At 48.5% G+C, this 14155-nt stretch overlaps 7 protein-coding genes across 7 annotated transcripts; 3 read left to right on the top strand and 4 right to left on the bottom strand.

The window, feature by feature from the left end:
• Positions 1-728: 728 nt before the first annotated feature.
• On the top strand, positions 729-2075 carry N7489_008678 (AA9 family lytic polysaccharide monooxygenase; the record flags this gene model as incomplete). Its single annotated transcript, XM_056714428.1, has 1 exon — positions 729-2075. One exon carries the CDS (start codon positions 729-731, stop codon positions 2073-2075), a length of 1347 nt encoding a protein of 448 aa, XP_056562050.1.
• Positions 2076-2870: 795 nt separating this feature from the next.
• N7489_008679 (uncharacterized protein) lies at positions 2871-3523 on the bottom strand (the record flags this gene model as incomplete). The annotated part of the gene is made up of 2 exons (XM_056714429.1): positions 2871-2965; positions 3055-3523. The coding sequence occupies 2 exons, from the start codon at positions 3521-3523 to the stop codon at positions 2871-2873; spliced, it is 564 nt and encodes a 187-aa protein (XP_056562051.1).
• A 1188-nt stretch (positions 3524-4711) lies between these two features.
• On the top strand, positions 4712-5214 carry N7489_008680 (uncharacterized protein; the record flags this gene model as incomplete). Its single annotated transcript, XM_056714430.1, has 2 exons — positions 4712-4958; positions 4982-5214. The coding sequence occupies 2 exons, from the start codon at positions 4712-4714 to the stop codon at positions 5212-5214; spliced, it is 480 nt and encodes a 159-aa protein (XP_056562052.1).
• Positions 5215-5394: 180 nt separating this feature from the next.
• Positions 5395-7526, bottom strand: N7489_008681 (putative RNA binding protein Ligatin/Tma64; the record flags this gene model as incomplete). Its single annotated transcript, XM_056714431.1, has 3 exons — positions 5395-6479; positions 6552-7398; positions 7506-7526. The coding sequence occupies 3 exons, from the start codon at positions 7524-7526 to the stop codon at positions 5395-5397; spliced, it is 1953 nt and encodes a 650-aa protein (XP_056562053.1).
• Positions 7527-8117: 591 nt separating this feature from the next.
• N7489_008682 (uncharacterized protein) lies at positions 8118-9275 on the top strand (the record flags this gene model as incomplete). The annotated part of the gene is made up of 1 exon (XM_056714432.1): positions 8118-9275. One exon carries the CDS (start codon positions 8118-8120, stop codon positions 9273-9275), a length of 1158 nt encoding a protein of 385 aa, XP_056562054.1.
• A 989-nt stretch (positions 9276-10264) lies between these two features.
• Positions 10265-11076, bottom strand: N7489_008683 (uncharacterized protein; the record flags this gene model as incomplete). The annotated part of the gene is made up of 3 exons (XM_056714433.1): positions 10265-10554; positions 10611-10850; positions 10896-11076. 3 exons carry the CDS (start codon positions 11074-11076, stop codon positions 10265-10267), a joined length of 711 nt encoding a protein of 236 aa, XP_056562055.1.
• An 838-nt stretch (positions 11077-11914) lies between these two features.
• N7489_008684 (uncharacterized protein) lies at positions 11915-13503 on the bottom strand (the record flags this gene model as incomplete). The annotated part of the gene is made up of 2 exons (XM_056714434.1): positions 11915-13136; positions 13190-13503. 2 exons carry the CDS (start codon positions 13501-13503, stop codon positions 11915-11917), a joined length of 1536 nt encoding a protein of 511 aa, XP_056562056.1.
• Between the last annotated feature and the right edge of the window lie 652 nt (positions 13504-14155).

Below are 14155 nucleotides of genomic sequence, written 5' to 3' on the forward strand. Positions count from 1 at the left end.
GGCATTGTGGGATACAAAATTCTCCGAACTGCCCCTGAAATGAAATTTAAACGAGGTTTCCCCGAAAAGCAGGGGAACCAACCCTTACGGAGTACATACGGAGACTCCGTACAGAATTGGAAGAGCGGAGATGTGATACTTTTAAGGGGCTCGATGAAACTGGGACTGTCACAGACAACCGCCCACGATCGACAGCCACCCAACGAGAGATACGAGTCAGTGTCAAACGTGCCCTCCTTGATGACCCTGATGGAGCATAGCTTAATTACGGTTGTGCGCTAGTGCAGCCCTGGGAGCATCCGGCGCTTTAGGGACCACCGTGCTTCATCTATCTGCCACCTCCTAGATGCACTTGTCTCGGTCGCCCATGATTCTCCACCTATAGGCGTACTCTGAGAGTGGAATCCTTGTCCCATGTCAGAAACCTCCGTCGAACTTGCTGTTATCCTCTGTGATAGGTAATTCTTGGCGACGGAGTGATGCCGCTTTTGTCGAAACAGGTATGAAGCCCGCGAGGAACCTACATATATAAGACGCTGGCATCCAGGCCACTTGATTTTTCTCATCTATCCTTTGCATTCCATTCATTTCAAGGTCTAGTACCATTCATTCTCTTTCGGGTTGACTTCATTGACTGAAGTCCCCTTGTCATTCTTTTTTCCGCTCACCTTTGATACTTCGATACTTCGATTTAAACGCTGTGCGTTTTATCCTACAACTACTTCAAGATGTCTGTCTCAAAGATCGCGGGTCTCATGCTTAGCTCGGCCGCCATGGTCGCTGGCCACGGTTTCGTCTCGGGTGCTGTTGTTGATGGCACCTACCACGGAGGTTACCTCGTCAACAACTACCCCTACAACGACAACCACCCCGAGACTATTGGATGGGCCGAGAAGGCTACCGATCTCGGCTTCGTCGATGGCAGCGGCTACTCTGGCCCCGACATTATTTGCCACAAGGAGGCCACTCCTGGTGCCATCTCCGCCGAGGTCAAGGCCGGTGGTGATGTCGAGCTGCAGTGGACCGAGTGGCCCGAGAGCCACCACGGCCCCGTCATCAACTATCTGGCTAACTGCAACGGCGACTGCTCCAAGGTTGACAAGAAGACCCTCAAGTGGTTCAAGATCGCTGAGTCCGGTCTGATCGACGGCAGCAACGCCCCCGGTAAATGGGCATCTGACGAGCTCATTGCCAACAACAACAGCGCCTCCGTGACCATCCCCAGCTCCATCGCCGCTGGCAACTACGTTCTCCGTCACGAGATCATCGCCCTGCACTCCGCTGGCCAGGAGAACGGTGCCCAGAACTACCCCCAGTGTCTCAACCTGAAGGTCACCGGCGGCGGCAGCGACGTCCCCGAGGGTGTCGTCGGAACTGAGCTCTACAAGCCCGACGACGCCGGCATTTTGGTCAGCATCTACAACCAGCTGAAGGACTACACCATCCCCGGTCCCGCTCTGTACAAGGGCGCCTCCTCCGGCTCCGGCTCCAAGACCACCGACGCTGCCTCCACCGCGACTACCGCCAGTGCCTCAACCGTGAGTGCCTCTCCCATCCAGAGCTCCTCTTCGCACCACCTCACCCGCACCCGCACTGCCCGTCCCACTTACAGCCCCTCCGGCACCCCTACTCCCTCATCCAGTGCCGTGTCTGCTGCCTCAACCTCCACCCCTATTGGGTCTGGTGCTGAGTCCACCGACGCTCCTTCGGTCGTCACTGAGACTGCCACTGCCACTGCTTCTTCTGCTCCTCAGGTTACTGACGAGCCTGCTACACAGACCGCCAGCGACCCCGCCGACAGCGTTTCCATCACCACCAGCGCCGGTGCCCAGTCTGCCCAGAGCTCCGTCCCCGCCTCGGGTGGTGAGGCCTCCGAGCCTAGCGCTACCCCTGCCCCCAGCTCCTCCGGCTCTAGCTCCGGCTCCAGCTCCAGCTCCGGATCTTCCTCCGAGTCCGGCGACTACGCCTCCTACCTCAGCTCCCTGAGCGCCGAGAAGCTCCTCGAAGTCATCCGCTCCACCCTCAAGTGGCTTGTCTCTGACAACAAGGTGCACGCCCGTGCCCTGGCTCACTAAAATATTCGCCTTTCGTGATAGATTTATAGCTGTGGATAGCTTTCATCTGTGTCTATACGTCTTCTCGGTGTGTGAATCTTGTTACTGAACATCTATGGAAGTTGGATCGGGTATCCTATCTCTTGTTGATTGTTCGACTGCGACTGATTGTAACAACACCGTGTTACGGATTTCCTTTATTTTCTCTTTCCTCCTTGCATTTTGCGCATCGGAGACGATAGGCCAGCTTGGGTCTTTTTCTACTTTACCTTTATGAATGGAATCGTTGGACTGCTCAATTTCATGATATCGTAGATGAAAACGTACTATACATTTTTACGCCGAACCGAGATTTGGCTGGCTTGCTTTAACTCTAGATTGCGCCTATTGCTTTCGTGAGAATCCTCCGAGGCCAATAATATGCTGTTACACCGTTCTAAACACTGATACTGCAAGCTCTATGGGTTCTTTGAATCGTTCATATTTAACAAACTCGAGTGGTTTACATATGTATAGAACTCATATGAAATAGTGCTTTGGAAGTGAAAAGGGAAGGAGAGGAAGCACTACACAACATCGTATTGATAACTCCAGCATCGTCTTGAAAAGAGTATCTTAACAAGTCTCAGGAGATAGAAGAACCCTGGAGACATACAGGTCATACCATGGTGAGTCCGGAACTAAGAAAAGAGTGTAAACGGCGAAGCTGGTTTTGCATAACGCCGTATGCTCGAGATGTTTCTTCCCCCGGCATTTAGACGACAATGCACTTTAGAACTCTGGCGGGGACTGGCACCCCGGTCTTCACAAAGCTAGTTATAGCCCCAAAGCCTCCAGCTGTGAGATAAGTTCGGCCGGAGCCTCATCCTCTGACACGACTGGCAGGGGTGAAGGGAAAGGAACACGGCGAGCTATATCCACGTCAGCGGGCTCCAAGTTCGCGCAGTAGGAGCATTAATATCTCCTCATGCCCGAAAATATAAAGACGGAGTCCTCTTACTAGTAATATCATGGACAGTTTGACGCCTCAAAACGGCGATAGGAGGGATGTGATGAACAACGAGGTACTCCTTAGCGATGCTAGCCTGCGCTGCAGTCGGGACCGACAAAGACAAAGTGTCGACAATCTCTTCGGCACGGAAAACGTAGTGGTCTCGAAGTGAATTCATATCAATCTCAAGAAAGGTGCAGTCTCTGTCGTGGAAGCGCGAGTGCCTTTCAAGCATCCAGTTTTCGGCATGGCTTCTGTCAGAGAAGAGTGATATAAATATGGTCGTGTATTGGCGGTCCCAGTTTAGATGTCTCTGTACCGCATCACCAAATTCAACAAGGTCTTCCTCATTATACCGTGTATCAATATCTCTAGCTTCGAGTCCCCTGTCAGCCCAATAAGCCGTTCTAGACTTCCTATATTGAACCCTATAGAGTATACGCGGGATTTCGTCCGTATGAAGGCCGAACATATCCATTGCTATCTATGTTCGCGGACGTTAGCACATTCCTCGCAGTTGGTAACGAAGCTCCAAGGCATTACTTATAGTGGCCACTCAAGGGCGCAGGCATGAAATCACAAAAATATGCTCGTTCGTAGAAAGGAAAAAGAGACAGTGAAGGTGAATTGTTCGTACATACAGTATTGTATGGGGAGTCAACGAGTCTTAATTCCGGACGTGAGATCAAAAGAAGACTAGAATACTGCAATTTTAAGAGCTGATTTTGTACTCGTAGGGTACCTTGTTGGGCTCCTAGGCGGAAATTAAGCTGCTCGAGGAATATTGCATCCTGGGATTCAACTTGGGCGACGAAGCTAACACGAATATGTTGAAAGCAAGGAAATGTGAGTGAGTGAAGACAAGCGGAGAGTGCTGTCCGTGGACGGAAAGGAATACAAGCGGATATTGAAATGTAGGAATTCCGTCAACAATAGTTGCATATGCCATTAGAGCAAGTGAAAAATATGGACAACCGGTCGGCTTGGCATACAGTATATTGCCTGCTATTATCATGTATTCCATGTATACCATTAGTACCATGCGTGATTATCTATCTAGGTGGACATGGCAAAGCGAAACCTTGGAAGTACATGGGACACGTGGCTAGGCAACACCCGAGTTAGTTAGTCGTTCTATCTACCCGCTGTAAGGCATTCTTGTACCTTTGTTCTCGAACACTTCTCTGTGTGTTCATACATACCAAAGGGAGGAGATACTATGAGGAATATCCCACGAACTAATGGTAGGAAGACAGCAAACCGCATCAACTTTAACATCCCCACCAGGTTGCAAATTGTGATACAATAAACAGATTCTCTGCATACTAATGAGCCTCGTATTCTTGATATCCTTGCCAGTGGTAGACAGCTTTAACGTCAAGTCTGCCAGTCTAACAGAGGACCATAACTGTAGGACCCTGGATGGTAATCTCATGTAGTACAATTCTACAAATGGAACAGCACATATAACAATAAAGCCTGGAGTACAAAAGTAGCGTGGAGGCACGTGGACAACAGCGTCCTGCTGTAAAACTCTCGGGTCATTCTTCGATCTCCGTCTACTCTGCCATACAATAAAATCCCATACACTCTAGCAAAAAAGCCCCATTACCAAGCCATCCAATACTCCCACCAGAAAATAGCCCTATACCAAGAAAAATCTACAATGCCAACACCGGAGGATACAAACGAAACCGAAAGAAATACTACCCCCAACCAAGAACCAAGTACTGAACCCATGTCTGGCACGCGCGAGTCCACACAGCACCAAGCAGACAATACGCCTCGCGATACTACACGTCGGACAGAAATCTACACCGATAACCCGGACCACGCGAGTCGTCTTACAGACGAGGAACGCCAGAGACTAGAGGCGCTGGCGGCGGACTCGGGGGTGGTGCGATATTCGTTACGTATGATTTGGTTCACAGAATAGATACGCTCATGGCGGATGGGACACGTCGTACGGATCAGGCTTTGATGCAGTATTTGTTTCAGGATGATATCTGGGAGGCTATTGATACTAGTGATATCCGTGATAGGGAGACGCGGGGGGATGGTAGAAATGGACATGGCAATGGAAGGCAAGGAGACGAGAGCGAATTGAAATTGCTGAATGGAACAGAGGAGAGTCATGAAGAGGAGTTAAAGCGACAGAGGGATGGTTGATCCAACGTTGGTTTAGCTATGTGCTGGGAAATGTGTATCTGGAAGGTAGTTCAAACCATCACATCATGATTATCTTGTTCATTTAATAGCAGTATACTGCAAGCGATTGATTTATCATCTGTACAGGAAAAACGCTCACTATCTAGCGGTTGTACGAACAAATGATCTTTTGCGAGGCGATCATTTCTTCTTCTTAGTCTTATCCACAACCTCGATCATCTGTGGCTTCAATCCACGGCGAACAAGGGCTGTCTCAATGGCGTTTCGTTGGTCGCCCTGTACCAAAACTTCCATGATCCCCTTGGGGGCACCGGTAGCTTGTGTTACACTAGTGCTGCCGGCACATTTCTTCTGAAGCTCCTGTGCCAACAGACTAGGAATAATGCCGAAGACCTCCAGAGTCATGACCTTGGTAACAGTCTTGGAGCCTGTCCGCTTCTCGAGGGTGACATGAACCTTTGGTGGGCTGCCTGCTTTCGGCTTGACATCTGCAATAGTTTGGCCGGTTTTTAAAATGAGATGGTACGGGGAGAGCAATGTTTTATCATCCATGAGTCGTTTCAACAGACCATCACGAGTGACCTTCCCGCGTGCTAGTGTCCCTTTATCTTCGGTTGATGATGAATTAAAGATGGTGTTGGCGAGGAATGGGTTGAGCGATATGATGCGTCGGTTCTCTTTTGAGATGATCGGCGGATTTTGGGACTCAAGATATTTATCCAAGTGACTGGATACGTCCGAGTATTTGTAGAAGTTATTCGTGTCGCTGGCAGCGAGGGCAGGGAAAATGGTTGGCATCAGCTTTCCTGATGGCCGATATAGACTTTGCACAGTGATCGTCTGGCCCACTGAAGGGTCGGAGCCTTCCGTTGCAGCCGACTTCTTGCCCTCAGGCGCGGTCGCCTTACTGCTCTCCAGGGCACGTGGTGAGGGCAGTCTGTATGGCACAAATCGCTCGATTCGGTGGTCCTCGAAGTCGACATCCAAAATGACGGTCTCTTGACCGCTACGGTCCTTGGTTTTGACAAGTTTCAGTTTGTCTAGATGTTTCATGAACTTTTTGACGTTCTTCCAACTGGTTTTCTTGATGTTGTAATGCTGAGCCTGTTGGGGGGTGTAGACAGGAAGATAGGGAGTAGTGAAGTTGGCTATCAACGCCGATGCTGTGATTGGCAGTGGAAGGCCATGGTCGGTTGCTGATGGGTTATCCTGCTTGAGCTTGTAGAGGGCGTAGACAAAAGCATTAACGAACGCCTTGTCAATTTCTATTATTCGTCAGTATTTGATTTCATTACAATCGCAAACTGGCTGGTAAGAAAGAAGTAGGGACAACATACCGTCCGTTGTGGGTGTCTCCTCCTCGGTCACGGGTTCTTCTAACGCGGTTAGGTCATTGCTTGGTGTTTCAATGTCCCCTGGGGTGGTTGTAACCCCATCATCCGCGATTCCCAAATCTTCCATTTGTTCCTCAACCTCCTCAACACCCTCAGTTTCATCCTCATCCCAGCCCTCCAAGTACTCTGGAGCCGGACGACCCGGAAGTGACGCTGAGCTCCACGCCCAAAGTTCGTCACCCTCCCAATGCAACCCACGGACCGCATGGCCCTTTGTGCCTTGCACCTCGCATAATGCGGAAACATCAATCTCACAAATGCCCACAAAAAGTGGCACTGTATGTTTGTCCACACTCGCGACCGCGACAACGGCACCCTTGACCGCCCTTTCGGGGAATGGAGGTTCATTCGCGAGGCCCGGTGTCATTAAGTCAGCTCCACCATGCAGCTTCCCCATCACAAACTTCGGAGTATAGAGCAAGGGCACTAAGTTCGGGTTGTGCCATAGTGTATAGACAGTTGGGTATAGTCGCTTGTCGGCCCCCGGGCCATGTTCCAGCTTGAACCATAGCACCCGCTCATCGCCGTCGGGATGTGTGCCAACATATACGATCCCTTGAAGCTCGCGAAGATCTGGACCAGCGGTAGTTGTAAAACGAGCAGTCTGGGTGTTATCGGGCAGGAGGGAATTCCGGATGGACGTAAGGCTCGAGGCGGGGGCAGATGCTGGGCTGCGTTCGGACGAGTCTGCTTTGGTGGGGTTTGAGGTGAGAGCAATTTGGTAATCTTTGATAATTTGGTCTGCAATCTTGCGACGATCAGAAGACCGTAGCGGAGAGAGATTTTTGATCTATTCGATGTTAGTATGGTGTCATTTGAGTGTAAGGGTGGGAGGAATTTGCAGTAGGAGCTTCCCAGCAAAGCTTGGAGGGGTAGTGCGGGGGAGAGGTCAATTACTGTAGGCTTCTTTTTGAACATTGTAAGCTTGTTAGCTATAAGCTGCTGTAAGCTCAAAAGGCCGAATATGTTCGAATGCAAATCGGCCGAAGAGCTGAAGAGGAAGAATATGAGAATGAGTCAAGAGGTGAAGTGCGAACAAGGAATCTCCCAGTGCTCCACATTCGCCCGAAGAGGAAACGAACTCGCTTTCAAGGTTTCTTAGCCATTTGGCACGTACTATATACTATATCCACTACATGCTTTCTAGCTAAGTATTTAAATAGAGGTAATCACTCACATCTCTGTTATTAATTACTCTACTTGGTCAGAGTTTAGGCCTTCCTGCCAAGGCAGATCGGACATTTGCTTTTTTGACCTTGGAAGCCTAAAGTTTCCTACCTAAGCTAATTTCTCTTTTACCATCCATCCATCCACGGATTTCTCTACACAACCTCGTCTGAGATATCTGCCGTTGTCTACAATCTTTTCCCGAGCTTGCAATTTCACTCACTGATAAGATAACCTTGTGTTTTATCTGGAGACAGGAGGGTATTCCAGCCTTGGAAGGTTATCAGCTGCCGAGCTCATCGATCAATCGCCTGTTCCACCTACAGATCGAGCGCGTCAGACATGGCTGCAAGCGACCTCAACCCCGTACAAGATCTCCAGTGTAGTCGAAGCAAATCAACCACCCAGTTCGTCGTCCCGGAACCGGGCAGGTTGAATGGTCTTCCCCTGGAACTCCTACTATCAATATCGGACTTGCTCGAACCTGAAGATGTCATTTGTCTTTCCATGTGCAATCGTCGACTCTTCGAGGCCCTAAAATGCAAAAGAACACTGCTTTCATCTACAGAGGATGACGAGTATAACAAGTTAGAGGTGCCGCGTCGACTTGAACGTGACCTGCCAAACCACTTCTTTTGTTGGAGTTGCGATATTCTTCATAAGTTTGACGGGCCGGAATGGTTTGCATTGTCGGATGGACACTCGGGGTCGCCTTCTCGCCTTCCATGTGTGTCCGAATGGGAAGAGTATAGGATAGGATTGCGATCCACGATCCGTTATCTCCCACTTATAGAAGAGTGTGGAAAGTACTCTTCTAAACTCCAGGACGTGATGAGATATTTCTATTTTGGTGTTCAGTATGGCGTTGGCGCCGAATCGCTATACCACACCCAAGTCAATAAATATCTCGACGCAACCACTTTGTTTTCGATCGAATCACGGGTTTACCAGGAGCAAAAAGGCCTTTGTCTTCAGATCCAAGAGATTCTCTTGGTTTATTACGCATTGATGGGTTTGTTCATCCCTAAGGCACCGTCTCCAGATCGACCGACTCCATCTTACTTTTGGATCTGCGAGCATTTCTCTCGCCGGGAGATGCGACATCGTATTAAATCTACTCTTTCGGCTTTCCTTTCCGACACACCGATGTCTCCGTTAAGAGGCAACTGTGACAAATGCAACACAGATTTTGAGCTTCAAATTGAAGAGGTCCGTGGCAGGCTAGCCCTCATTCTCACCAAGTGGATCATCTTGGGCCCTGGCGCAAAACCAGATGATCCAGACTGGGGGAAGCGTGACCGTAAGTCAATTTTGCAGGGGCCTGATTTCCAGGCAATTGACATGGCTGTGAGCCCCCGGGCCTCGTTTGAGACTGCTTGCGAAACCTCAATAGAAGCCCTACGTTCACGCAATTTATCTTATCTTCGGAAAAGGAGCTACAAAGAGCGGATGATGGAATCAACTAGCCAACATGATACCTGGAGCTTGCCTCGCTTTTAATATTATAAAGACTGAGCGGGAATGTCAGGTTGTGGCCCTCAGAAATATGAATATGATGTTCCACGACTTGCTGTACATTTGTCCTAGTATTTAATGGCTAGTTCTTCACCTTCGCTGTCTTCAGTTTCTATGGAGCCACTCGCAACCTGCTATCACAAGACACGCTGGCCTCATTTTTGTTGAGGTTCTGGCAGGATTCATACATGGGTGGAGCTTGACTTGCTCTAGTACTACTTTGTAGTAGAGTGTTATCTTATGGGGGTTTTGGAATGCTTGCTTAGTATGTACGCCTCGACCATCCAGCGAGCTCATAGATCTTCCAATTTACCAATGCCCAATAATTCCATTTTGTCTATGATAACTTCACTCTCCGAAGATGGTCGCTCTAGCACAGTTTACCAAAGACGACCCTCCTGTTGTCTCCAACGGCATCTGTCTCTTCCGAGGGCTACCCCTCTAGGGAGACCTATCAAAAGTTTTGCATTCTCCGTATCGTCCAGCTTGGTCTGGCCTGGTTCTTCTTCGACGATGAGGTTTGGAACGTAGTGTGGCAAAAGCTTCTTCGGGATGTCTCAGGAAAATGGCGTGGCACAGTTGCTGATGTCTGCACAGAGCGCTTTGGCTTTGCACTCGCGGTCTTCTTTTGCGGATTGAGCGTGGTCGTATGCGGCCAACCACCAAATGACAATTGAACTGACGCGAGTCACAACTTGCAACTCAACAGAAATGATAGTTGAAACTGACCAGACGTACGAGGTTTATCGAGTACTGGAACATCATTATAAAAGGCATGGAATTGGATGCTAAGAATTGTTATCGGACGTGCGGGCCCGGCTATACCAAAGAATCAACGGTCAGTATGTCGTTAGCATAGATCCTGCCAAATGACATACCGTTCAATGCGGAATTTTGCCCACCAAGAAACAAACAATTCTACCTGCCTTATGAGCAGGTACAGGATGGCAACACCGCCCACTTGCAGGCTACATTCAGGTACGGGGGATTTTTGTCTTTATAACCCGATGACTTTGAGGTCTGCCGCTTTTGGCTGACTGGGATCCCATCCGGATTCCGATCGCGACAGGGTTCCGGTCTCGGGTAATTCTCGATCCAGGATCGAGAGTTATATGAGGTTCCATCGAGGGGACTTGATTGCCCACATTGATTCCTTGTCCACCCATGCACTTCTTCCCTATATTCCTCCCAATAACATCTGGGTGATGACCTTTATCATCGCCGTGCTTGCCCACACTGATTTTCAGAGTCAAAAACGCGAGATCTGACAAACTTTTGCCCACAATGCTTTTTAAACAGCTGGTGGGACATTTGTGAAACGTATGTATTTCAGCACGTCGGTTGCTTTTTCGTTTTCTCTGATAACCTTCCGGATGGCACTCGCTGTCGACCCGATCGCTTTTATAGTGTCGTCAGGGAGCGTCTTGGAGCACCCGCTGCCGGAAGAGTCCGATTCATCAGACATTTCCGACTGTCTGGTAGATGTTTCTTGTTGGAATGGAGTAGGGGAGGGCTCCGTTAGAGTAGGAGCGAGGATATGTTGAGGACGGTAAGGATCATCTTGAGGAGGGTGGATTCTCCATTTTCACTAGGCCTAATCAATACGTTGACCTTTTATACTCCAGCACTGGGTGGCTCGATATACGTACCAGGTAACCAACGTGGAAATGCCCAGTCCGTGCAGCAAGAACTTGCATTCCCGACAAATGTTTGGAATGTTGGCCTTATTTTCAGGCACTTCAGCTGACTCCCGGCCGTAAATGGATGAGCCAGACGAGAACAGCATGCTAAAGCCTCTATTAGCTTAATATTCTGGTACTGTATTCTCCATAACGCATCTATGTCATAGCATGCTGAGTAGACTCTGCTGCGACTTGGGTTGTATCATCTCTTAGGTGGGATGTACTCACAAGGCACTAAAAGAGGATTTTGGGAGAAAGCGGACCTTCTAATGAAGATATGGATGAGGTCCGACGAGCTTCCTGGTGTGTCTTTAGAAGACGTGGTGAGCTGGGGCATGTTAGCGAAGAAAATTCAGAATGAATCTGGGCACAGCTTACCATCTTTGGCCTCCCTTTTGGCCCTGATAAATCCTAATGCTTCTTGTGGCACATGACCCCCCAAGAAGATTAAAAAAGAGATGGGAAAATGATGGTGGGTTTGAAAAGGAGCAACACCTGGGCAGACAATACCTATATAGGTATATATAGAGAGAAAAAGGGACTCGTAAACTGAACAAAGGGAAAGAGTGACATCAAAGTGTAAGTGAGAGCTCACAGATGAAGAAGAGAAAGTTTCCTGAAGAAAGAGAGAGTGTTGGTTATAGATGTAGAAGTCTATACAGCATGTATGCAGTGAGGCAAAAGTAGTATCCTCAAGAAAGTCCTATGGGCCGCTGCGCTTGCAGGGTAGCAGAGTAAATGAATCTGGTATTTTCTAGAATCTAAGACGTAATTACCGGTATACCGGTTTGTCACAGTCTTCAAATGTACTTCTTACCTGTTTTCGAGTAACCCTACGACCCTGCGAGCATGTCATTCATGAGACCGGTGATGTGTGGGAGGTCCCAGTTGAGCGTATTAGCTTGAGACGTTGATGTGACGTTGATGTCTGGTGTAGACCCATCAAGACATGTCTTCCCAGTCCTGAACAAATTGTTGAATCCACTTCCATAACTTAGGAGAAGCGACAAACATATCGTTCCGAAGGCTCGGCGGATGATTGACACTAAACCGTGTTTTCCATTCGGACACGAGTGTCAGCTTCCTAGCTATCGTCTCTCTGAAATCCTTGTTTCGAAAATAATCTTTTTCATCCTTCTGAATTTTCGAAAGTGGCTGATCCTCCTGTTGAACTTCGTTATAAAGCCGGATGTAGTGAGGCGATCTCCACTGTCGTAAGAAGTAATGGCCTAGGTCCTGTTCAGGCCCATGAGCAAAATGCCAGACTGTAGCAAAGAGAGTGTGATCACTAATCGAGTCTAGGTTGAGGAGCCGGCTCAATCTCCAGGAGACTTGGCTCCGCTCTAGGGAATCTTGATATCTGTGGATCGACGTCTCTTCCATCGATCCAGTCATAGCAGAGACGAAGCCATTTATGAAAGGTACATATAGCTCCGAACTGATTTCGTCACGATATTGTGGCAATCCTGGTGTGGTTAAAAGCATTGATTCAGGAATTGATAAGGCGAATGCCCAGTCGATAACACAGGTGATGTTGTAATCATCATCAACATATATGTTATTGACACTTAGATCAGGGTGGCATAACGGAAAAGTCTCCGAATTGACAGTTGGGAGTTCGAGGTTCCGTACAATGTCGCGGAGAGCGTCGCCTGCGATGATATAGTCAAGTCTGTTGTCCGATGAGTCTGTCTTGCTCCCAACGGCCACAAAGTCGTTCCATAGATCCACAGCGCTCTCATATTGTATGCTAGATTGATGGTCGTCCCGCGAAGGAACGGGTGCCACAAAGCAATGATGTGACAACTGTAGAATCTCTGCATGCTCTAGGAACGCAGAAACAAGGCTGTTATAGAACTTTGCCTCGGAAGTGAAAGGGCCTCGTGGGATCTCCAAGGAATATCGTCCATGTAACATGTGACCACGCGAGAGACATTCCTTGATTTCGAAGGATTCGTCTTCAAAGAGTGAGCCTATCTTATCGAATCGCAACTGCGAAAGCTTCCAGGTAATACCGCCTAACTGGGAGAGAATTTTGGCTTTGATAGGCGTCTCTAGGTCAGGTTGAAGAGAACCGGCTGATTTCCAGAATTTTGACAGTGGTCTGCCAGACGCCTCACTCATAAAAATGAATGGAATACCGATATCATTATCGGACGAAGCACTGTGATAGATTAGGACTAGAACATTGCATTGCGGCCTGGGAGATTTCGTTACCAATAGTCGTATACTTCTGGAACTGGAATATCGCTATAAGCTCTGAGGTATCTGAGCGTGGCAGCTTCACTTGCTAGTAGCTTTATTCCCATTTCCATTGGCATAAACGTTCTATGGTGTGGAGACCTGAAGACCCATCGTACCCTATCTTCAAAGGAAATAAAGATAGCCCAGTTGAAACTTCCCGAGGCAGGACGTTGATCCGGGTCACAAGCACATGAAACACCCTGCCGCAGCTTGCTCGCTTGACGGCACAGAGCTTGAAGGTCAAAATCGGCGTAAGTGAATATGTCGGGTTTCGAATTCGGGGACATTTCGACGGAATAAATTCGGAAAGGTAAGGAAAAAGGGGTCAAAAAGGATGTAGGTTTGTTGTTGCAGGGATGGTTTAGTTCACTTCGAATTGATTTACCCTTAAAAGCGGTGAGAGCCAGCTGATCATCTGGAAGTGTCTCAAACTTACAATTTCAGTACGTCAACGTCGAAGTATCTGAAGGATGGCCACGGAACTGGACATTGGGGACTGGAGGTACAGGCGAGGGGCAGAGGTAGCTAGGTAGCTGGAGGGTTCAGATATCCACGGTGACAGCAGCTGTTCTATGAGATCTATACATAGCTCTCTCTGCCATTCCTTTCTTCCCAGTCCGTCTCTGTCTAAAGGAATCGTAGCAGTATGTATTTGTCCCAAAATGCCAGTAATTACATCGAAAAGCAGAGATATGTATGCAGAGATAAGTGCAATGAATTCCCAAAACTGAAAGAGCCAAAGTCCCAAGTGGTCGCTATGCACTGATACCCCAAATCGCTAAACAGATGAACAATGGCGTGAATAAACCGAACAAGACACCGTAAAATTGCAGGCGGAAGTATGAGAGAAATCGTCCGATTGCCACAGTGTGATCGGTTTGACGATCATGTCGATGGGATATCGACAACTCGGACCCGCCATTATGTGCATGATTGAAC

This window comes from Penicillium chrysogenum (genome assembly GCF_028827035.1).
Source record: "Penicillium chrysogenum strain IBT 35668 chromosome Unknown utg000005l_segment0_segment0, whole genome shotgun sequence".
Classification (NCBI taxonomy): Eukaryota; Fungi; Ascomycota; class Eurotiomycetes; order Eurotiales; family Aspergillaceae; genus Penicillium; species Penicillium chrysogenum.